At 54.0% G+C, this 21,874-nt stretch overlaps 9 protein-coding genes across 9 annotated transcripts; 3 read left to right on the top strand and 6 right to left on the bottom strand.

Moving 5' to 3' along the window:
• Positions 1–110: 110 nt before the first annotated feature.
• BDV59DRAFT_209646 (uncharacterized protein) lies at positions 111–2,744 on the bottom strand. Its single transcript, XM_073695431.1, has 3 exons — positions 2,069–2,744; positions 323–1,999; positions 111–232 (listed from the first exon to the last, which is right to left on the bottom strand). Exons 1-3 carry the CDS (start codon positions 2,696–2,698, stop codon positions 143–145), a joined length of 2,397 nt encoding a protein of 798 aa, XP_073545501.1. The 5' UTR covers positions 2,699–2,744; the 3' UTR covers positions 111–142.
• Positions 2,745–2,980: 236 nt separating this feature from the next.
• On the top strand, positions 2,981–4,484 carry BDV59DRAFT_209648 (MCT family MFS transporter; the record flags this gene model as incomplete). The annotated part of the gene is made up of 4 exons (XM_073695432.1): positions 2,981–3,224; positions 3,279–3,484; positions 3,556–3,850; positions 3,952–4,484. The coding sequence occupies 4 exons, from the start codon at positions 2,981–2,983 to the stop codon at positions 4,482–4,484; spliced, it is 1,278 nt and encodes a 425-aa protein (XP_073545502.1).
• A 6-nt stretch (positions 4,485–4,490) lies between these two features.
• On the bottom strand, positions 4,491–7,162 carry BDV59DRAFT_184076 (uncharacterized protein). Its single transcript, XM_073690628.1, has one exon. It carries the CDS (start codon positions 6,827–6,829, stop codon positions 4,688–4,690), a length of 2,142 nt encoding a protein of 713 aa, XP_073545503.1. The 5' UTR covers positions 6,830–7,162; the 3' UTR covers positions 4,491–4,687.
• Positions 7,163–8,865: 1,703 nt separating this feature from the next.
• BDV59DRAFT_184079 (peroxiredoxin family protein) lies at positions 8,866–9,734 on the bottom strand. Its single transcript, XM_073690629.1, has 3 exons — positions 9,523–9,734; positions 9,192–9,468; positions 8,866–9,136 (listed from the first exon to the last, which is right to left on the bottom strand). Exons 1-3 carry the CDS (start codon positions 9,570–9,572, stop codon positions 8,957–8,959), a joined length of 507 nt encoding a protein of 168 aa, XP_073545504.1. The 5' UTR covers positions 9,573–9,734; the 3' UTR covers positions 8,866–8,956.
• Positions 9,735–10,091: 357 nt separating this feature from the next.
• Positions 10,092–11,857, bottom strand: BDV59DRAFT_204214 (cytochrome P450; the record flags this gene model as incomplete). Its single annotated transcript, XM_073694411.1, has 5 exons — positions 10,092–10,267; positions 10,325–10,401; positions 10,460–11,528; positions 11,577–11,715; positions 11,771–11,857. 5 exons carry the CDS (start codon positions 11,855–11,857, stop codon positions 10,092–10,094), a joined length of 1,548 nt encoding a protein of 515 aa, XP_073545505.1.
• A 656-nt stretch (positions 11,858–12,513) lies between these two features.
• Positions 12,514–13,474, top strand: BDV59DRAFT_184090 (nuclear transport factor 2 family protein). Its single transcript, XM_073690631.1, has 2 exons — positions 12,514–12,690; positions 12,959–13,474. Exons 1-2 carry the CDS (start codon positions 12,611–12,613, stop codon positions 13,350–13,352), a joined length of 474 nt encoding a protein of 157 aa, XP_073545506.1. The 5' UTR covers positions 12,514–12,610; the 3' UTR covers positions 13,353–13,474.
• Positions 13,475–14,570: 1,096 nt separating this feature from the next.
• Positions 14,571–18,555, top strand: BDV59DRAFT_204216 (uncharacterized protein; the record flags this gene model as incomplete). Its single annotated transcript, XM_073694412.1, has 5 exons — positions 14,571–15,163; positions 15,221–15,949; positions 16,004–17,907; positions 17,964–18,260; positions 18,323–18,555. 5 exons carry the CDS (start codon positions 14,571–14,573, stop codon positions 18,553–18,555), a joined length of 3,756 nt encoding a protein of 1,251 aa, XP_073545507.1.
• Positions 18,556–19,462: 907 nt separating this feature from the next.
• BDV59DRAFT_90531 (uncharacterized protein) lies at positions 19,463–19,969 on the bottom strand. The gene is made up of 2 exons (XM_073697313.1): positions 19,726–19,969; positions 19,463–19,656 (listed from the first exon to the last, which is right to left on the bottom strand). Exons 1-2 carry the CDS (start codon positions 19,842–19,844, stop codon positions 19,545–19,547), a joined length of 231 nt encoding a protein of 76 aa, XP_073545508.1. The 5' UTR covers positions 19,845–19,969; the 3' UTR covers positions 19,463–19,544.
• Positions 19,970–20,452: 483 nt separating this feature from the next.
• Positions 20,453–21,874, bottom strand: BDV59DRAFT_90529 (Zn(II)2Cys6 transcription factor domain-containing protein). The gene is made up of 4 exons (XM_073697312.1): positions 21,702–21,874; positions 21,390–21,650; positions 21,002–21,319; positions 20,453–20,943 (listed from the first exon to the last, which is right to left on the bottom strand). Exons 1-4 carry the CDS (start codon positions 21,816–21,818, stop codon positions 20,551–20,553), a joined length of 1,089 nt encoding a protein of 362 aa, XP_073545509.1. The 5' UTR covers positions 21,819–21,874; the 3' UTR covers positions 20,453–20,550.

Consider the following 21,874-nt stretch of genomic DNA (forward strand, 5'->3'; position numbering starts at 1 on the left):
TGCTCGGCCGCCTTCCTGCGGGTCTGAGCGTTCGTTGAGAGATCTGGAGCTTTGATAGGATCCATCTCTGCTAAAGTGGCTTTATACCGGTAACCCGCGCTTACGATACTCCGTTCGATTATTATTATTACATGGTTCAGTTTCAACATTGGTTATTTACATCTATGCTCAACGTATCCATAATGCCCGGGAAAAACAGTAAGCTGGGAATTTCCAATCCCAAGGCAGGGTCCTAAACTGTCAGTCCGATGGCAACGTAGAATAAGGGGGTAGGTGGAAAAAGGAGCAAATCCAGGGGGAAGATGTGGAAAAGGATACTTACTAAAGCATCCAGGTCAAAACCTAGAGGACTGTCGGTCCCTATACTCAGCGACTCAACCGAGTCCTGCGGTGGGCTGGCCGCGTGAGACGCTTGCAGCAAGGCATAACATTTCTTTAGGCTCTCTTTGACCGTCTCGTAAATGGCGGGTTGGATCGGCAGGCCCGACTCCATTGCACGGATCTGACTCAAGATGGCAGACAGGAAGTTGTATCGCTTGAGACTGGGATTTCCGAGGGCGATAATCTGCAGCAGCTGCTCTCGAATGTGCTCTAGGCTCCGGATCAAGGGCGCTCGATGGGCCTTGGCTATTTGATCCAAGGAATCTGCGACGAATGGGGGAGAAGACCCCGTGGCCCGTGTAGAAGCCTCCTCTTCAAGTTGCGTGACAATTTCCAGCCCCAGGGAGCTAATCACATCAAAACTCAAGGCACCTTTGAATGAACCTCTCCCTACAATAGTCAGGTGAGAGAGGTCATCCAAGGTGTCGGACGGTAAAGTGAGATGATCGGCATACGATGCAACCACGATGCAGGACTCCAGACACACTTTCCGGGACAGGTAGAACCGTGGGTCTTTACGAGCTTGGATCATGAACGGCCGATGCAGGAACAAGATATATCGACGTAGGTACGTGTCTAGAAACCGGAGATGGAACTCATTCATGCCCGAAGTGCGATCCCCATGCCTTGACTGACTCTGACTGGTGTTGAACAAGGCGGCAATATCGCGACACGCCGAGCGCAATTCATTTCCCAACCTCAATGCGGTTTCGTATGACAATTCCTGGCCGTGCTGGTTGTTCACAAGCTGGACTGCTTCCACTCGCACCTGAAGAGACTTGAGCAGCAGAGTCTGGATGGACGAGTCGGTAAAGGGCTGATTCGACTGCGGGGTGGGAAGCGTCTCGGTCTCGGGGTCGAACTGCTCGTCATTTAAGTTCGACGGCGCCGTGCGATCAACGCCATGTAGGGAGAATGGCAGCGGCATGGCGGCATCCAGCGATGACAGTAAAGTCAATTCGAGCACTGTCACCCAGAGTCGGGCTCGCATTTCGGACTGGTAAACAGATAGCGCGGGAAAGATATCAGGAGAGCGGTGTAGCCCCATGGCCATGGCCATCCGCAGCACGGACCCTGCGGAGAGCCAGCTCGTGCTTGGAAGGCTGTTCGTCTGGCGGGCCAGCAATAGGAGACAACCGACCTGGAGACCATCCAGATTGACGGTCGACTTTTCCGATGGTCCAACTAGCCACCATTGTGCGGCATAGATCCACGTGTGTGCGAGACGACGGAGGTGCACCCTATTGTTTCGATCCGGGTAGAATGTAGTACCCAGGGCGAGAATCAAGACCAGTTTCATTAGAAAATGGGTCGGGGTCGACTGCGGCTGGGTCCACAGCTGACGATACTCTTTCCAGAAGGATGGGACATGAACAACACGGTAGATAGGCTCGAAAGTGCGGAAATAGGCATTAACCAGAACATCGGACACTGCTTGGGCTGGGAGCGTGCCCAGCAAGTCCGGAACCGGATGGTTGAGTCGGACGGTCTCTTGGTTTTTGATGACCTGGCGGAGTTGGCGACAGTCCTTGAAGATGCTGGCGAACTCCAATCTGGTATCCACATCCTGCAGCGACGGTTCTACTTCTTTGGCGTCGAATTTGCCAAGGACTTGAAACTGGTAATTGAACATCCGTCAGCAACAAGACTTTCGTAGATTAAGGGATTAAAATCCGAGATATCATACTTTCTCAGCGGTATGCAGCCAGTGACTGGGGCCAAAAAGCTTCGTCTTATCGGAGGCAATACGCAGACGAGGAAGGGTGGCCGGTATCACCAATCCATTGACCGACGGACTGGGACGAGATGCATCAGACAGCTGTTGTTCGGCCCTGAGAACCCGGTCGTGGAGATGGCGCAGGGCCTGAGGTTGAGAGACGCTGGGATTGGGAGCGGTCGTGCCTCGAGAGAGCGGAGGACCGGGAAGCTGTTCTTCCAAACGCCGAACACGACCTAGCAAATCCTGGATGATGTTATTCTGATTCTGATTGTGGTCCTGCGGCTCCGATTGCGATGTGGGAGCAGGCGGACGGCGGCTCTGTGCCTGCGGGTCAACGGCTTGGGGAGGAGGTGCATGTCCCTCCGGAGCGCCAGAAGCCGTGAGCCTGGAGAAATCAACTATAGAGGGGCTATTTGCAGCGACCCCGGGGGGGTAGAAGCACTGCAGCGAGGTTCTCGCACGCTCACATGGGCCACAGGGAAGTTCCCGGTCACAACGGACTTTGCGCCGGCGACACGGGTCACAGGACTTGGGAAGCCGACGACGTTTGCGTGGAGGAGATGTGGTCAGCGAGGGGTTTTCCTGATCCAGTGCCATAATCGCTAATGGGGTGTAGACCTTATGCGATGGAAATGGAAAAGAGGTGAAAGCAGGGGGATGAAGGCCAAAGCCGAGCCCGAGCCCGGGGCCGGGGCCGAACTTTATACCAGGCTAGTCACGTTAACTCCGGATTCCGGAACCCTAAACTCCGCGGTTATGGCCGACAATCGTCAGCGAACGTCACCAGAAGCTGTCTATTAAAAGAGGTCGTAGTCATCTAGACAGCCATGGTTTAATTGATTTTGCTCCCACTGCTCACCATCACGCTTCTCAATCGCCATGTCGGACATTCATCTGGAGAAAGGCCCCGACGAGCCTGCAGTAGAGGCCCCCAAAGCCGCACCACCCCCTGCAGTCCCCGACGGTGGCCTCCAGGCATGGCTGACAGTCGTTGGCGCATCAGTCGCTCTGTTTGTCTCATTTGGCTGGGTCAATTGTATTGGTCTCTTCCAGGCTGAGTACGAGACGAATCAGTTGAAGGATTATTCGAGCTCGGCTGTATCTTGGATCACGTCCATGGAATGTAAGTACTATGCAATATACTCGCGATTTGCTCTCGACGAGCTGACCACTCCAGTTTTCTTCATGCTTTTCACTTCCCCGCTGGCGGGCAAGCTGTTCGACAGCTATGGTCCGCGCTTGCCTATTGCGGTCGGATCGGTCTTGCATGTCTTTGGACTGATGATGGCCAGTCTCTCCCACAAGTACTATCAGTTTATGCTGAGCCAGTCTGTGGTGTCTGGAATTGGTTGTTCGCTGATCTTTACCCCGGCAATGAGTGCTGTAAGCTTCAAAAGAAAACCAATCCCCGCTGGAAAAGAACAGCTCCCTAACCATGTTCTCGAAAACATCAGCCCCAGACCTGGTTCCGCCAGAAGCGAGGAATTGTCGGTGGCTTGACGGTGGCAGGATCCTCCTTGGGCGGTGTCATCTTCCCCCTGATGGTACAGCATCTGCTGCCGCAGGTAGGCTTTGGCTGGACGATGCGCATATGCGCCTTTCTGATCCTGGGCCTACTGGTCATCGCGAATATCACCATCTCCTCCAATCTCAAACATGCACCACGTCCGTTTTCTCTAATGCATTATCTCGGACCGCTGCGGGAGCTGAACTTCGGCATCCTGTGTACGGCTAGCTTTTTCATGTACTGTGAGTACAGCACATCCATTCCGAGGGAAGACGCGTTGCATCATCATCATCATCATCATCATCATCATCATCATCATCACTAACCAGTTGTTTTCTTTCAGGGGGCCTGTTCATTCCATTTGATTATATCGTCGTCGAAGCCATGCACTACGGCATGTCGTCCCACATGGCGTGGTCATTAGTTCCAATTCTCAATGGCGCCAGTTTCTTCGGTCGTACACTGCCCAACTATATCGCAGACAAGGTCGGTCGCTTCAACGTGATGCTCGTCATGACCACGCTATCGGCTATCCTGGTGTTGGCATTATGGCTTCCTGCCCGAGGCAATGCCGCGCTCATCACGTTTGCAGCCTTGTTTGGTATCAGCTCTGGTGCTATCATTGGCCTAGGACCAGTCCTGATTGTCTCCATCTCACCAATGAACGAAATGGGCTATCGGATGGGTACTGTCATGGCTTTTGCTGCGGTGGGAACCTTGACCAGTCCGCCTATTGGGGGCGCGATTACCGCCGCCAGCGGGGGGAGTTACACCTATACGTGTGTCTTTTCGGGCGTGAGCTTTATTCTGGGCACCATCGGTCTTGCGGCTCTACGCGTGCGGCTTTCTGGATGGGGGCTTACTACGAAGATCTAAATGACGGATGGAATTGCTAGGCCGGGTTAGAGGAGTCCGGAACGGACTGCAGGACACGCGTTGGGACAGACTCAGACAAAATAATAGAAAGGAAATACTCTCCTCACTTCGATTTGCTCTCGATTCTATTTCCATCCATCTACGTTGAGAACCTCCCATTGAAAGAACATGTATGGTACAAACCGGATAGACGACGGGGAATATCAACCACTAAACTGCGGGGAACGTGCTATGAGACTGTTCCAAAACTCAAAGTCTACATCATTTGTCGACGTGGGGAATAACAGATCTTCTGAACCTGACGGCGAAAGTGGAAGCGATGCCGGCTCATGCCGACTACGGCCCCGACCAACGGCCTCATCCAAGGGGGCGAAGCAATGCTCCAGAGTCCGTCTGGCTGCTTCGCGGATGGCGTGGTCGACCGGCTTCTTCGCGCGCATGGCCTGGATCTGGGCGATGGCACAGGAAAAGAAGACATAGTCATTATGAGTGGACGGTCGCCGATGCGCGCGTCGCTCAAATACCACAATCGCGTCCTGCACGGCCTGACACAGGTGGTTATGACTATCGCGATCGGTCATCGGGAAAGCGTTCTCCGTCAAACTGTCAATCAGATCGAGACAGAGGGTACTAGCAGCATGTCGGAGCGCCTTGGTAAAGATCTCATCGCCCCACAGCAGGAGTTGCGCGTAGTAGTCGTCAGCGACGGGGGTAGGCTCACTGCCATCGATTTGCGGCGGTGGATGGGAGAGCAACATGGCCGTTGCTTCCATGCGCACCTTGCGGGAGTAGTAGTAACACGGATTGGCCTTGGCCTGGCTGGCAAACGGAGCATGTAAGGCGAGCAGAAAGCGACGGGTGCAGACATCCAGGATTTTGATATGGAAGTCCGTGGGACCGGTCGAGGATGCGACAAGGGATTGCATGCGGGCAAGATTGGCATTGCTGATGCCATCAAGCTCCCTCGTCAAGTCTAACGCATTCTCGTAGGTAAGGGTGGTGCCCGGTGCATTCACGAGGTGCAAAATGCGCAGCCGAATGCGCTGAGTGTTGGCCAGCAGCATCGACACGGTGGACCGAGTAAAGACCGTGGGCGGCTGGGGCGATAAAGAGCCAGTACCCAACAGGTCGGCATCATCCAGATTCGACGGCGAGGTACAGTCATAGCCCTCAGAGGAGATTAACGGAGGGAGGCCCGAGTCCAGACTGCACTGGATGGCGATTTCGAGGACGGTGGTCCACAGTCTTCGTCGCATCTCGGCCTCGCTGGCGGACATGGCGGGGAAATGCTTGCTGGGCTCTTGATGGAGCCCCAGCTTCATTGCCATGCAGATCAGGGTCTCCTTGAGCAGCCCAATGGGTTCGCTTTCTACTCGGGAGGTCTGGCTATTCACAAACAACAGACAGCATATCTGAATCGTGTTCAGATCAAACTGGGCACATTCAACGCTGCGGCGGACGAGCCACCGGTGGCTGCCCGTGATCCACGCTGCGGCGCGCGCCTGCAGCGCCGCAGAACCAGGACAGAAAAAAACGCCCACTGCCATGGCCAGCAGCATTTTCCATACGACATGATCGCTCACACTCCGTGGGTCTTGCCAATATTTCTGGTAGTCTTGGAGGAAAGATGGGACGTGGACAATGCGGACCACCGATTCAAAGGTGATCAGATAGAGGTCTACTAGGCGATCACACGTCCCGCGGTCAGGAACCAGACAACGACAGTCCACGGGGGATACAGTGTCAGTCGGCCGGTTCAGGGTTACTCTTTCATTCTCGACTTTGCGTGACCGTTCCAATAGGGGCCGCAGATCCTGAAACTCCGGCCCCAAGTCGTTGGGAACCCGGCGGAGAAACTGCAGTCGCTCGAAACGGTCCAACTCCTTTTGCCAGGGGCCAACATCTAGGATAGGCGCATCGGTAGACTGGTGATCTGAGGCAGATAAACCCTCGGTTAAGCTCGATGACAAGGAGGTTTGCCAAAAACTTGTGCTAGCCAGGGGATCATAGCTCTCAATGCTGGAGACGGATGTCGGGGCAGCGGGGGCTGTCGGCAAAGTAAAATAGTCCGTCTGCAATGGCAGACTATCGATGGCCGGGGGGAGCCTGAAGGGGGCCTGGGACAATGAACTGGAGGGACCAGCCAGGCTCGATGAAGCTGGAGGCTCGGGACAATGGTTCGTGCGCGATTCGGGCAGCGTGTGACTGTACACGCAAGCAAGGACTGATTTGAAGCATGGCCCGCAAGGGAACGCGCGGTCACATCGAACTTTACGTCTTCTGCATTCGGTGCAAGCAACGACTGGTCTGCGCCGTCGACGTGGGGGTATCTCCATGCCAGGCATTGATGCAAGGCACCTCCGCGGGTCACCTAGATCGATGGAAAAGTCCCCACTGACTCTGCGAGCGATCTCACAGTGATTTGAGTTGAGACTGGGCAGATCTAGGGCTGCTGTCTACCACTGCAGCAATCACGTGGCCAGTGATCATGCTAGATAGCCTCTCAATCCATCATCTGCATCCTCTGTCAGAAGGTTTCCGGCAGCTACTATTGCAATACCTTCTGATTAAGAATTCTCTTTAGCAGTAGCCCGCGGCTGAACCCGGTCAGGTATGCCTCAAACACCGCTAATGGCTTTTGTAATAGGGGAGGTGTGTATGGAAGACCTTTGGTGGACTGCGAGATTTGCTGAATGTCGTATCGGGGGGCGGGGCACCTTAGGTATAGCTAGTAAACGCTTTGTCAGAGTGTCAGACCACCTGCCTGCTTAGGTGAAATTCTGCGAAGCAACCTCACAGCCTTCAGGCCTCCCACAACTTGCTTTTTTATGATAGTCTAGCCCAGGGGTAGAGATATTAATAGTTGATACTCTCGTTTCGATTCAGCCTTGATCAGGCTAAACGGGGCTGTTGCCGGGGAAAGAACGTGATATTTTCTCATATACCTCTCTACATGCTTAGAGACTAATGGTAGGGTCATTCGGAGAGAAGTAGGATATCTTCTACGGCGATATATTCGTCGCTCTGTTATACCTAGAGGTAAGAAACAAGCACCTGCCGGTTTCTCTGGGCAATTCTTGGACGCTCGGGTAGTCCCGAGATCATCGATGATCCATCATCGACCATTCTCCCCACATAAGCCTCACGCCGACTAGTTAGTTCGTAGTAGTGTGGTAGGCGGCTGCACGCTGTATGTTCTTGAATTTTTTGTGTTCTTTCTGTGCAGACTCATCCTACCCAGGCAGCAAGGAAATAGCAGGATTAGATGCCTGATCGTCGACTCTAATTATTTTACTCGGACTACTACTTATACACGATAGTTATTAAATCTCAATGAAACTCGTGCGTGATGATATATTCTTTTTGACGATAACTCCATCACTTATGACCAAAGGGTGTGGAGAACAGGGCTTCCCGTCCGCTCAGCCGTACTCAAGCCACATTGCTTAAGCACTTGGTAGGCCGCACCCATCCAATAGTAGGGAAAATATCCTGTTGGGTCGTGTACTATACTAGTGCATCGCGAAAGCGTCGATGGTAAAGTTCATGGGTACCACGGTGGCTGAGGGCTCAGCGCCGTTCGATATGAGTTGCTATTGATGTGCTCCATTAGATGTTTCTCAGGTCAGCGCTTCGAGTAAAGGCACTCATCCTGTAGACTGGACCTGGCTAACGCACATATATACATGGAGTAGTGTTCAGAGACACATATCGCACATCGAGACCGTCCTGTCTCAAACTTGTGCATCGAATCACTTCTCTGCGTTGAAACTTGGACAACCTTAGCAGAAAAGTGTTTCTCTACCGTGGGCTGCTAGCCGGTGGCAGGATAAGGACGGAAGGACGCATCATCTATCCATTTTCCCAGCCCACTGCGCATAGCATGTGCAGTAGGGTTTCTAAATAGCTAACATTATTCGCAAATTTTCCAGTATTTTGTTAATCGCTCCCTAGTCAAGGGGTCTTTAGGGAAAACTTCCCCAAGATACTACTAGCACTATTTCAAACAATACGCCGCTCTAGTAATTCTAGTAGCTCCTCGTTCGATTGAAGAAACCCATCTCACCCCCAAGGAAGTCTTTATTTTGAATAGTTGCTCGAGTTATCTTGCATCCTCCCTCTTGATGTTTTTATGCCCCTTCGGAAGTTAAGGTATTCTTCATTTTTATGTACCAGGATCGTCCAGCTTCATCACGTGGTTTCAGTACCCAGGGGTCCACGTGCACGTGCCGGTTCTGCCGCTCCCGGAGCCTTCTCGGATCAACCACGTGAAGCCAGCCGTCTTAAAGCGGCGGGGCTCGTCACAGGAACCCCAATCACTCTCGCCGAACACTCATTCAGTTAGACGCTGTTAGATACTACCCGGTATTGATTTACTAAATCATCATCGTAATTGGTCATTGGATTTATTCTATGTCTATTCTAGTCATTACCACCGGTCTATCCCGCCGTCTATCGGAATCTATGTGCATTTACAGGTTCTTGATGACGGTGTCGGCGCTGGAGAACTCCAGGTGGTTCTTGGCCGGCTCACGAGCGGCGTAGGTGACCTTGCCGTGGTCGAGGACGATGGCGTAGCGACCAGTGCGACCCTCCTGGTCAACCCAGCCGATGCTCTTGGAGAACTTGGCGTCAGGGTCCGAGAGGAAGAGCTGTCATGGTCAGTATCGTTGTAGATGCTTCGACGGAAGAACGGGGGGAACGTACGATGTCGTCGTTGGTGACCTGGTTGGCCTTGCCCCAGGCACTCATGACGTAGGCATCGTTGTAGGCGAGGACGGCGACAACGTCCACACCCTTCTCACGGATCTCGGGGAGTCTCTCGATGTACTCGGGGACGTGACGGGCGGAGCAGACGGGGGTGAAGGCACCGGGGAGGGCGAAGAGGATGACCTTCTTGTCGGCCCACTCCTTGGAGGCGTTGTAGTTGATGGGGATACCGCAGGCGGTGATTTCGCCCGCCTCCTCAGACCAGGGGATGTAGCTGGGCGGTTGTTAGGGGGGTTCGAATGGGTGGCGAAGGGAGAGAGGGACTTACGAGAAGACGACGTCGGAAGGGAAGCTGTCACCGGCCTTGAGTCCAGACATGATGAGTAGATTGGTGGATGAATTGGTTGGGGGATGAAGCGGTGTATGTAGCGGTGAGAATTGGGTAGGGTAGAGTGTTGGTGAAGAGTCGGGGAGGGAGAAGGAGGGATGGGGATTTATATCGTGGGGCAACGGATTGCGGGATCCGATGTCGAAAGATACCGAAACGGGTCGATGGCGGTCGGATTATCAAGAAGACCGCCCGAGACTCGTCAGTTCGCTGGCCGGTTACTAAGGCCGGGATATTCTCGGACCGGTTGATCAGATAAGATACTTAGTTAATCACAGCATCTAGATTCCGATTATTAATTGAGCACCAGTCTAGTATTCTAACTTTCTAACTACCTATCTAGTTGATAGGAATTATTCAGGGGTAATGCTAGAAATTGAGTAGAGGTGGCGAATTCGAATGGCCTGAGCCGTCACATGACGCATCACGTGAAAGGATACATTGCCCTTCGATTCGGACTTCTACTTCCACTTCTCCGAGGCTCCTAAAACTACGAAGGACCCACAGACCTAACATTCAATCAGACAACGTCGGCCTTTGGGTGACATGCTAAAGTGTATATCCTGCTCCATGTCTGCATCACTCATGCCTTCCCGCGCAGACACTCGAGCATTGGGAAATCGGCGGAAGAATCGCGTAGTCGCGCCCCTTAACGACCGGCGTGCAAGATGGAGACCAATGCAGGCTGCCACAATACATTAAAAACTATTAAGTGAAGAGAACAAAATAGAATCCAACTTACTGCGGGTACCTCCGCCGAAGGGCATAAGTGAATCTCTCATTGCTTTGGTGGGCTCGGCCCAGCGCGATGGATTGAACCTGCATGCATATTAACAATAAAACAGACCGGGTGTGGACGCAGCCAGCGCGCATATACCTTTCCGGCTCGGGAAAGATCTCGGGGTTTCGATGCAGCGTATACCCCTGGGTCGTGACCGTCGTCCCTTCGGGAACAGCGAAACCGCCCAAGACGGCGCCCCCTGGAGGAACGACCCGCTTAAGGCTCCCTGGCGCAGCGCTATACAGACGCAGGGTCTCGTCGATCACACAATTTAAGTAATTCAGCTCCCGGAGACGGTCATCAGTGAAGCTCTCCGGAAGCTGGCTGACTTCCTCGACCAACGCTTTCTGGATGGCCGGATCCTTGCACACCGCCCAGATGAGATACGTCAACGAGATAGCAGTAGTATGTGTTCCCGCAGCCAGAATCGTAAATGCATCATGTCGGATGTCCTCATCACACAGGCTGTGAATATGCGCCTGGAAAAAGGTGGGTTGGGCGTCTGCCGCCTGCAGCAGCCACTGTCGGTAGTTCCGGACACACTCGTCTGCGACGCGGACCAATCGTTGACTTGCAAGCATCGCTGATGGGGCAATGGTCGAAGGCGCATACATCAGCAGGCCTATGAGGTTCGGGAAGGTGGTGATCCACCATTCCGTGTCGTTCAACGCCTGCAGGTCCCGGGCGTATTGGGCTTTACTTTGGCTCTCCTGGGCTCCCAGGTCAGCATCTTCCGTTATTCCTGGGGCTCCTATTATCTGTAGCGAGGGAAGCAGTACATCACCTTTCTCCAGTAGGCCTACCGAGCAGCCAAAACTCAACTGAGTGATGGTATCGCTAGTCATCGCCACTAGCCACTTGTACACATCCACCACTCCATTCTTGTCGAGGTCTTCCTGCATCCTCTCCATCGCCGATTGCACCTTCCCCGCAATGACGGGTTCCATTCGCCGGAGGTAGGAATCCGACATCGGCAACGCCAACAGTCGTCGGTGCTCCCGGTGGAACTGGACGTTGGTGGTGTTGAACAGAGTCTGCATCCCGAAGGGGGCGAGGATTTGATACCATGGAGCCTTCAGAAACGCTTTGTTGGTCCGGTGGATAGTCCTGGCAGCCTGAATATCCGAGACGTCCAGTTCTTCGGGGCTTACGCGCACAATGGGGCCTAAATGGAGGTCAGATCTGCAGACCATCCACGGCGGAGGTCCCATACCGTATTTCTCATGCAGAGAATGAACATATTCCGTCCTGCGGGACAGAGTCCAGTATCCCTGGCCTACGGCCCCAGTCCATTTGGATATCCAGGGACCTGGAAACGCAGACAAGCCGCCACGGCGCGATCGTAGAATCGCCTGCAGGAGATCAATACCAAAGGGATTGTCATGGGGCGCAAGAGAATAAACTCACTTTGCCGTAAATTACTACTACAAGGGTGTAAAGCGCAAGATAGAGCATGGAAGTGTCCAGGTGATGCTTTGAAAACGGGCTGTCCATCATGAGATGACATATGAAGTTGGAGCTCCAGGCCACGGAATCTGAATGGTACTAACCACCTCCTAGGCATAAGCACTCCAACAGATTAAGTACTTCGACGGGCTTCCTTCGTGAGGTCAAGTAACTCTTCCTTATCAAGCCCCGCAAACTCCTTGCTTCCAGGTTCCGAAATATTTGATTCTGACCTTTATGGGGTATTTAGGGGGCCAATCTGGGCCTTCCCCCGCTGTCTGGGGTATGAGAATGAGCAGAAACCTCGCCTCCTTGTCTATGATCCTCGACTCGGACGGAAAGGAGCATCCAATGATGAATCGCTCTTATTTAGCGGCTACAGCAGTGATCGTCTATCTGCTAGTGGCAGGGTAATACTGTACTCTTTACCCTAGGTTGCTAAAGCTAGGGATCAGCGGTGTGACAGGTATCTACAGGGCCTCAGATACCCTTTATGTGCTTGCCTCAGTACGAAATACAAAGGATATAAGGAAACGTGGAGAGGATTTGAGAATATGTCTCCAGGCTATACGCCTGTATACGGTTTCTGGCCCACTACTGCACACGGTTTGCTGTAGTCAGTGGAGTTGTATATATCCGTGCATCCACACGTGATGACGTTATATATAGTTTTCCCCTCATCAATATCAACTGCAACTCTGTCAACCTCTCATCACCAAAAACTGCAGAACCACCGATTTAGACCGACAAACTTTCATATCTGACTACTCTGTCTATGGTTCTACGCCCATCTAACCTATCATGGCCGATATCAAACCGCCCTTCACAACTGACTCGGCTAGGGCCAAGGTCAAAGCCGCACAGAATCTCTGGAACTCCAAGTAAGCTTCCACTCCCAAAGGCCTCCAGAGGTCCCTTCAATGCGCCTGGATGTGATGACTTGTCAGCTCGGAGGGTAGAGTGCTCCGGATGCCGTACTGAGTACACGTTCGCCCATCCCAGGAGAATGACCCCACCGGTCTCTTATCCCTTGCATGACGACTCGTGGCCCCTCCAACGCCACGGCCTTGCCGGCTCTATCCAAGCCCAGATTTTGCCTCTCTGTAGGCACTCTACTTACGGACTGAACGCTGACCACATCCTCAATAGAGACCCAGAGCGCGTAGCTCAAGCATATACGCCCGACTGTATCTGGCGCAACAGGACTTCATTCTTCTCAGGAACCGAGGCAATCCGGGATTTCCTAACAGCCAAGTGGAACCGCGAGGTCAGCTATCGCCTCCGCAAAGAACTTTTCTCCTTCACCGACGATCGCATTGCCGTCCAGTTCTGGTATGAGTACCAGGACGCGGCGGACTCGATGCGCTGGAAGCGATGCTACGGGCTCGAGGACTGGACGTTTGATCGGACGACGGGGAAGATGCGAAAGCGCATGATGAGTGGAAATGATGTTCTGTTGGGACCGGATGGCAACGGGGAGGGGAGGTGGTTTGTCGACGGGGTGGATGTGGACGCGGTGTCCATTGGAGAGGAGCATTGGTGAGGATGGCGGTCAGGCAAGAGAAAGTGAGACATTGTCCACGTTTTTATACCCTGCATACTGGACAGCATATCGGCATCGAGCGCGTCGGGGGAGCTTGGCGTTTAACTTAGTACCGCGTACAGCGCATATTGATCTATATATCTACGGGGTTTGCAACTCAATAGAACCGTTTGACAGGCATTAAGGCGATTAATTTTGATTGCGATCGGCTGCTTGTCATTTGGGGAGTATATGATAGTGGTAGAAGCCGGAGGACGCCCCTTGATGGATGAGCACCCAATCATCATGATAATACGACGGAAAATTAATTGTAAAATAGTCATTAGATGGCGAGAAGAATAAATTATGAAGTCATGATCTGATCCCTTCATCCACGGGGTTGGTATCCCTTGATGGACATTCTCATACTTGACCTCATACTTGATCTCATACTTCGTCTCATACTTCCGACTTCATACTTCCCAGATCATACGGGATCCGAACCCACACCAACGCCCAAACAAATCAAGAAAAGTTCGAAACATTCAGACCAAAAGCTCAGTTGAATCTAGATCACATCCTCTATCCGGCGGAAATCATCCTCAGAGCGTCCAAAATGGCCCGGAATGCACCATCGTCCTGGTGCATTCCTCCGCCATCCACTACCCGGGGAACCTCTGGAATTCATCAACACCACAACAAACATCTTTCTCCACCCATTCCACGGCCTTCGCTCTCTCTCCGGTATGCTCCAACTCGCTCGAATCATTTCCGTTCCCCCTTCCTGTCCTCGTCCGTCGATTCTCCGTCACTTCGCCCACGCTCGTTCACTCCTTCGGTCCATCCTTCACTTCTCGACCCAGCGCAGCCCAACAGTCTGCTGTTCTCCACGCTCTTTAGTTCTCGTGTTTATGTTGTGTTTTTGTATGGCTTCGTGTTGACTAACCTACGGAAAGAGAACAGCTTTCATTTCTCCCTCTTTCCGGCGGCGTTTGCGGTTCTTTTCCTTGCAGTATAACTTCCTTTCTACCGGAAACTGGAATCATCGGGGATCCAATACCTCCATCCCCAGTCGTTCATTGCTCCAGAGGTCGGTTGCAAAAGAAACACGCGCCTATACGTCTGTACTCCCGTCTGACTACGCGACAGTCACGTTCCTACTAAGAAATTTCTCACGTCTCACTCTCCCTTATGTTCAACACGACCCTCGTGTCATACTAGTCTGGGTGCAGCCCAGCAATGGATGAGAGAAGTGCCTTTCTGAGCAACCAGACAATGCGTCCTCCGCTGTCCGATGCCACCAACCGACTGAACCACTGTCACCCCCCGGTATCCGACCAGGACGAACGATACGAAGCCGAACAGAACCGACTTCCGACCCCGGAACCAATGTCGATTGTCACCAGTCCCCAATCAGTCAAGGCAAATGCGGACGTCACTTGCTTCTCTCCCGTCGTTGAAACTCAGGTCCATTCCAACCGCAACTCCGCCCTCTCCGCCGCCTCCATCGTGTCCACCAAGGGGAAACGGAAAACCCATGTTGGTCCATGGCAGCTCGGACGCACCCTCGGACGGGGGTCCACCGGCCGAGTCCGGCTGGCCAAACATGCCTTGACCGGTCAGACGGCTGCCATCAAGATCGTCTCGAAGAAGTCGGCCGCCATTGCGCAGAGTGAGAGCATTGCCGCTATGGATCGAAATGTCGGCCTCTTCAGTAGCACAGGCGCCAGGCCTATGCCGTCGGGCATTGAGCGGGAGGTCGTCATCATGAAGTTGATCGAACACAATAACGTCATCAGCCTGTATGATGTGTGGGAAAACAGAGGGGAATTGTAGGTGTTTCCGTAAGGAGCGTCCGTGAGGTGCGACGGCTGATTGATATTGCTTAGGTACCTGGTGTTGGAATACGTAGAGGGTGGTGAGCTCTTCGATCATGTCTCGAACAACGGTCCACTTCCAGAAGAAGAGGCCGTTCGGCTGTTCCGCCAGATCATTGCTGGCCTGGGATACTGTCACCGGTTCAACATCTGTCATCGTGACTTGAAGCCCGAGAACATCCTGCTCGACGGTCGTCACAATGTGAAGCTTGCTGACTTTGGCATGGCGGCCCTCCAGCCAGAGGGTCACTGGCTCAACACCTCCTGTGGGAGTCCCCATTACGCCGCTCCAGAAATAATATACGGCCGCAAGTACCGCGGTGACAAGGCCGACATCTGGAGTTGTGGGATCATCCTCTACGCCCTTCTGACCGGATACTTGCCCTTTGACGGCGGCGACCTCGCAAACACCCTTCGCCTGGTGAAGAAAGGAGAGTATTACATGCCACGGGAGCTGAGCAATGAGGCGGCCGACTTGATTGACCGCATCCTGCAGAAACGACCCGATGACCGCATTACCATGCTGGAAATGTGGTCGCATCCGCTATTGAAGAAATATGAGAAGTTGCATCAAGCTATGGCCAGCCACTACATCGGTCCTCCGCCTCCATTGTCGGCCCAAGACTGTGGTCCCGCGGTGACCAGCCGACACGACATCGACTTGGATCTTTTACGGAATCTCCAGACGTTGTGGCATGACGTGAAGCCAGACGTGTTGATCGAACGACTGTTGAAGCCAGAGTACGTATTAGTCAACCAGAGGCCCCCATTCCATGCACTGACAGGCTTATCCAGGCCGACCTACGAGCGGATGTTCTACAACGCGTTGGTCAGATTCCGGAATGAGCAACTGGAAAACTACCAAGGCCAGCCGCTTGAGTACTCCGCCAGTGACTACCATCATATCTCCAAGGGCCCGCGGCGCCGGGCGTCGAAGCGCAATACCCGACGGCCCCGTGTAGCCAAGAAGGCTGGCCTGTCCAATGTGAAAGACAACAGACAGGATGTTCAGCCCGTCAAAGAGGCTAAGCCCACGCCCACCGATACCTGCGACCCTTTCCGGGTTCAGAATGAGGAGGCTGCCCAGAAGGATGCCCAGTTGGCTCACGCAGCGATCATGAACAAAAGGATCGCGGCAGAGGCTCAGACACAGCTCCAATCTGTGGTGGAGCCATACATCAGGGCTGACGAGTTCGAGGATGAGGAGGAACCTCCTAGTTCTCCGTTCGCCATAGTACGGAACAAGAAGTCGAACATGGCATCCATCAAATCCTTCCAGACACGGACGTCTCATTCTAGCTTACGGCGCACCATGAACGCCCCGGCCACTCCAAAGTCCGTCAGCTACAAGCGGAACGTCTGCTTCCAGCATATTCGCAATCGTTCACAGAACTCCTTGTCGACGAAGCCAAAGATGGGGTATGCATCAATGAACAGCGTGAAGAAGCAGGCGAGTCAGAGCAGCTTCGACATGGATTTCGGTGGAAACCCGTATGCGGACAGGGAGAGCAGTCCAATGCTCCCAGCTCAACCTACAGTGGTCCGCGGCTCCGGAGTCACCATCAAGCCCTGTGTCCAACCCAAGAAAGTCCGAGACTCGGACATCATCTGGAAAGACGACGCGCGCAAGGTCTCGCACGAACTCAGCCAGATCTGCGAGCAAGCGTTCAATGGCGGGTCCGCCTCCACCAACTGCACCACGACTTCCACCGCATCAACGACTCCTGCGACGTCCATTTCCATTGCCTCACCAGAGCCTTCCCCTCGGAAGGTCACGGCTACCCCACCCAAGAGACAAGTCACATCCCCGTCTCCGACCTCACCTACGTCGACTGCCTCGGAGCTGGCTGCAACCCGTCGCAAGCTCATCGAGCACTCCACGCAGGGTGGCTCCGACGAGATCCCGCCCTATCTCGTGGCGGTGATCAGTCATCTTGACCGACTAATTGAACAGGATAAGTTACGGCAGCGTGACAGACGAGACCGGTCGTCGGGGAGTTCGTTCCTCAGACCGACCTCCGAAGCCACCCCGCTCCCCATCATCTCCGAAGAACATCAGCCGCCGGACACTGGCAAGCAAACCGATAATCCCCTGCAAAATAGGGCGCAAGACGCGGCCCAATCGACCGGAGATGCCCCTCCCCAAAGCCTCAGCCGCTACCGCAAGAGGACAATCCGCATGGTCCCCCACAGCTCCCTGCAGTCCATGGGCGATGCTACGCCACTGGAAGTGTATAAGAAGCACAAGGAAGCGGCCGCCAACCGCTCACAGCCACGGTCTACAGGCGGATACAAGCTTATGCCATCGGACGAGAAAGGTGCGGCCAACTTCGAACCTCCGAATCTCCGACTGCCTCGCCGCCAACCCTGCGAGTTGGACCCGATTGCAGAGGTTCCCATCACGCCCAAGCGCATAGGAACGCGCAGCACGGAGACAAAGAAGTGGCCGTGGTTCCGGAACAGATCGCAGACGCCCACCGACACTCCCACTCGGCTCCCGAGAGACTACAAGCCTGCGCAGCCCGTCGCGACCACCGTCGCCGTGGACGAAGTCCACCCGTTGGCCGAGGACTGCATGAGCATGCCGCACGAAACAGTCCAGGAGAACAAAGAGGAGCCCGATAAGCCGAAGATGGGTGGATTCTTCCGAAAGCTGATGAAGAAGAAGCCGTCTAAGCCCGTCCCGGAGCCCTCTACCGGTCCGTCGTCCCTACACCCCCATTCGCCTCGCATGACCTGCTAACCCAGCGCGCAGAACCGGAATCCCCCGAGCCCGTCACAACGCTCCCGGTCCAAAAGTCCGTCGAAAAGCCCGTGGACCAGCATAAGCCTCTCCCCGCGCGGCCGCGCCCCGAGGGCAAGAGCCAGAACTGGTTTGCGCGAGTGTTCCACTTCAAGCCGGCGACGCGGGTGGTGGCGCTGAATGCGTCGAAGATGAGGGGCCGCAAGGAAGTGTACAAGATCCTGCGGAAATGGAAGCAGTACGGGTTGGAAGATGTGTATCTGGACAAGGCGAACAGCATCATCCACGGCAAAGTGGGCGAGGTCAACTGTAAGTGTTCTGCGTCGTCGTCTACCGCTCCGTCCGCACTCACTCACCACCGTCTCTCGCAGTCCTCCGTCTCCGCCCCGTCGAGTTCTCTGCCGAGTTCTACACCGTCCTGGAGCACGGCCGCCAGGCGAACATCAGTCTGGTGCGTTTCCGTCAGGAGCGCGGCGCCGCATCTTCCTTCCATAAGGTCGTGGATACGCTGTACAACGTGATCAAGCAGCGCGGGTTGATTGTCGAGGATCCGTCCCGCGCAAGGAAGATGACGCGGATTTTGGATGCATATCCGGATCCATGAAGGAGTCGGTTGACTTGAGTTATCACGTTGTCGACCACTTGAGTCATTTCTTTTTCTTCTTTTCTTTCTCTTGCATGGCATGGTTGGTCTGCACTGCACGTTTCGAGCATCCATTGATCATCTGCGGTTTGACTTGACATATTCGACCGGATTGTTGTTGGCTTCGGTCTGATTTCATTTGACTCCTTGCGTTCGGTTTGCATTCACTCCTTGACCTCGTACATCCAGTCACGCTCGTTATCTTGGGTAGATATCCAGGACGTCATTCATTCATTCACCACCACCACCGAGCACCAACCTCGCCCCCCCAGTTGTCATCTGATTTCGTATCCTTGCTTGACTGGGACTTTCATTCGCTCCAGGATAGGGCTCCATCGGACGCTATTCTTTCCATGTTCTAATTCTTGTTGTTTTCCTGCGGCGTGACGGACGAATAGGAGTTCATTAGCATAGAGTTTTGAGTAATCCATTAATTGTTAATTCGATTACCATACACCATGGACTGAGTGCCAGCCTTGGAAGCACGGTATACCAGATGCGCATCACGTGCGTATTTCTACCCTAGACCGGGGCTCCTGCGTAGGAGCCTCATGCATTGCCCGCACACCCTAGAGAGCAAGATCGACAAGAGAAGACAAACTACGCAGATAGACCAGACGGATGCATGACTCGTCATACCGTAATAGCGTGATAGATAGAATATACCTTGATATCAATATCGACAGAGACAGACAAAGGCCGACAATATGCACAGATGCTGAGACCGACGACGGCCGAGCGAGCAACCAAAACGCGCGTCCAAGCGGTGTAATTTGCAGGTCATGAAAACAGAACAAAAAATTGATCAGACAGCCTCCCAGAACGATGAAAAGCAAAACAAACGAGGGGGTGTGAAAAACGGATAAGAAACTGCCGCAGCGATATGTTCCCCCCACCTGGTAGGTAGTCAGGAACAGACACTTGGAGCCGGGAAGAAACAGGGAAACAAATCAAGCATGAAACGCAAGACAAAAAAGAGAAAGCCTCCCGAGATGTATTGGAACAGACCAGAACAGAGTGAAGACAGGAAACAAAAAATCGCCACCGGTAGGAGTAAGTATCCTGGCCAAACCGTTCATCAGGGAATCAATAACTCAAAAATAAGAACAAAAAGCTGTAGCAGAAACCCACACCATATTTCGCTTTGACAGTGAAGAGACAAGACAAAGAGCCATCCGTTCCAATGCATACCAACACCCATTCGCAGGATCACCGTCCGACTGCCAGAGTCGAGCCGCCTGCTGCATCATATCGTATCCTGCTTTGATGGCCGAGGTCAACGACTCGGACGGTTCTGCAGGGGCGGTTCGTTTCAGGCGAGGGTGTCGGCGTGTTCAAACCCTGTCACGGCTCTCATGGAACGCTCGAGGGGCCGTTTCGCAGACAGGAAGAACCATGGGAGCATGGGGTTCGTGAAAGACGCAAACAGCAAAAAGTGCATTAGTGGGTTGCCCCGAATAATTTATAGATCCGTGGTGTATCGGAAAAGGGAAATCAAAGATGATGTGGTGGGGGAGTATGAATTGCGGGTGTCCAGCGTCCACCACACGGCTGACCGAGCCAATGCCATATCCAAATCGTGTATCTCATAAGACTCTTGCTTCTCGTTTCCATGGCCTCATATCGTTGACGGATACGAATTATTGGCGTCATTTTTTTTTTTGTGGTTTTCTTTCTTTTTCCTCGATTTTTTCCTTTTTCCTCGTTCTTCAGTCCTCATTTCCGTTGCAGAGAGAACTTCTCCCAGACATGGACACTTGAACTATCGCAAACGTATACCACCCCAAATCACCAGTTGTATTCTGTATATGACCGTGTGGCCAGCACACGAGCCTTTCGCATCCAACTTGCCAACTCGACCGGACGTCCATGGACGTCCGTCATCCCAAAATCCACCTTCGTTCTCCCTCGCAGCTCCCACGCTCATGACGTCATCGCGTAACAGAAAACCCGCAGTTATTGGTTCAATCCGCGGCGATTCAAGGCGTTGAGCATATCGCTGTCGGTGCTGGAGCGACCCTGGCTGTCGCCTGGGTTGAGCATGTCGCGGACGTTAAGTCCGCCGCGGGAGGAACCGGTAGGGGTGGAAGTCGGCGGAGGGGTCATGCCGCTCTGGGCGGGGTGCATGGGTGGATAGGGAGAGCTATGCGGGGAGGACGAGTGACGGCTGTCGTAGGCGTACGACTGCGGTGAGGGACGGCGGTCGTTGGGGGGCGGAGGCGGATAGTACGGGCTTGGAGCGGTGTGCGTCTGGTAGCCTGAGGTGGAGGTAGCGGGGGTAACTGGGGCGAGGTTGGTGGGATCAGGGTATTCGAAGCCGGAGCCGGAGCCACGACGGCCAATAGGTCTCTGTATCTCGCGATTAGCGGGATGGCGGTGGAGGAAGGTGGAAGACGGGTGGTCCTACCGGTTCGGGCACCGAGGCAAGGGGGGGAGGAGCGGCCCCGTATGGATGCTGGTACATTCCTTGCGGAGGAGGAAGGGTCGAGTCGGGAGGCTGGGGTTGTTGCTGGGGAGGGAGCGGCTGGCCGTGAGCACCGTAGAGCATGACGCCGGCGCCGGGACGACCTTGGTTCTGGGCGTTCCTCAGATGGGGGTAGGCGGCGTGGGCGGGGACGAAGGCTTGGGCTTGCGAAGAAACCGGGGTGAACATGCACTCCTGGTTGAAACGGATACAGTTGTTGCAACGACCGTCCTGCGAGTTCTCAAATCCCGAACACCGAATCTGCGACGGATGGGTTAACGGGGGGCGGAACAGACGGTGGGAGAAGATGGGGTAAAGAATCAGTCCGTACCTTCCGTCTCCGACAGTAGCGACAGGCAATGGCGGTGCGCTGTCGAGGGGCGGCAGCTTGATAGACAACGGTAGGAGGCGGCGGTGGTTGTTGGCCGTACATCTCGGGCGGACGGTAGGCTCCGGGGGGCGGCGGGAGACGGTAGGGATCTTGCGGGCCCTGAACATGGGGGTGAATGGCAGCCATGTTGGACGGAGGGGGATATTGGGATTGCGGCGGCGGAGGATAGTCGGCAGAAGGAGGATATGAAGCCGGAGGATACTAGTAGGGTTAGTTGAGGACGGAGGAAGGACGAGGAGAGGCTGGACGGACAGGATATTGAGAGGTCGGCGGATATGGATGGTCTTCAGGTTGACTAGTGTTCCACTGAGGTGGTGGATACTGTCCCTGTCGATTAGGGTCGTGGTAATCGTGGGGATTGCTGGACATTTGTAGGTGGTGGTGGACGGCTGCTTTTAAGGCGGACCGAACGGGGAGACCAAAAA

The sequence above is a fragment of the Aspergillus ambiguus genome (assembly GCF_047715705.1).
Source record: "Aspergillus ambiguus strain CBS 117.58 unplaced genomic scaffold BDV59scaffold_30, whole genome shotgun sequence".
Classification (NCBI taxonomy): Eukaryota; Fungi; Ascomycota; class Eurotiomycetes; order Eurotiales; family Aspergillaceae; genus Aspergillus; species Aspergillus ambiguus.

Bases quoted from the DNA above. Each gene is read 5' to 3' on its own strand.
- BDV59DRAFT_184090 (XM_073690631.1), top strand. From the start codon at position 12,611: ATGGCCGATATCAAACCGCCCTTCACAACTGACTCGGCTAGGGCCAAG. The intron at 12,691-12,958 runs GTAAGCTTCCAC...CATCCTCAATAG, and splicing joins CAGAATCTCTGGAACTCCAA to AGACCCAGAGCGCGTAGCTC.
- BDV59DRAFT_184079 (XM_073690629.1), bottom strand. From the start codon at position 9,572: ATGTCTGGACTCAAGGCCGGTGACAGCTTCCCTTCCGACGTCGTCTTC. The intron at 9,469-9,522 runs GTAAGTCCCTCT...ACAACCGCCCAG, and splicing joins CCTTCCGACGTCGTCTTCTC to CTACATCCCCTGGTCTGAGG. The intron at 9,137-9,191 runs GTACGTTCCCCC...TGACCATGACAG, and splicing joins AGGTCACCAACGACGACATC to CTCTTCCTCTCGGACCCTGA.
- BDV59DRAFT_209646 (XM_073695431.1), bottom strand. From the start codon at position 2,698: ATGGCACTGGATCAGGAAAACCCCTCGCTGACCACATCTCCTCCACGC. The intron at 2,000-2,068 runs GTATGATATCTC...TTCAATTACCAG, and splicing joins GGCTGCATACCGCTGAGAAA to TTTCAAGTCCTTGGCAAATT. The intron at 233-322 runs GTAAGTATCCTT...CTGACAGTTTAG, and splicing joins GTTTTGACCTGGATGCTTTA to GACCCTGCCTTGGGATTGGA.
- BDV59DRAFT_90529 (XM_073697312.1), bottom strand. From the start codon at position 21,818: ATGTCCAGCAATCCCCACGATTACCACGACCCTAATCGACAGGGACAG. The intron at 21,320-21,389 runs GTACGGACTGAT...CATCCGTCGCAG, and splicing joins GCTACTGTCGGAGACGGAAG to ATTCGGTGTTCGGGATTTGA. The intron at 20,944-21,001 runs GTAGGACCACCC...CGCGAGATACAG, and splicing joins TTGCCTCGGTGCCCGAACCG to AGACCTATTGGCCGTCGTGG.
- BDV59DRAFT_184076 (XM_073690628.1), bottom strand. From the start codon at position 6,829: ATGCCTGGCATGGAGATACCCCCACGTCGACGGCGCAGACCAGTCGTT.
- BDV59DRAFT_90531 (XM_073697313.1), bottom strand. From the start codon at position 19,844: ATGATGCAGCAGGCGGCTCGACTCTGGCAGTCGGACGGTGATCCTGCG. The intron at 19,657-19,725 runs GTGGGTTTCTGC...CGGTTTGGCCAG, and splicing joins CTGTCAAAGCGAAATATGGT to GATACTTACTCCTACCGGTG.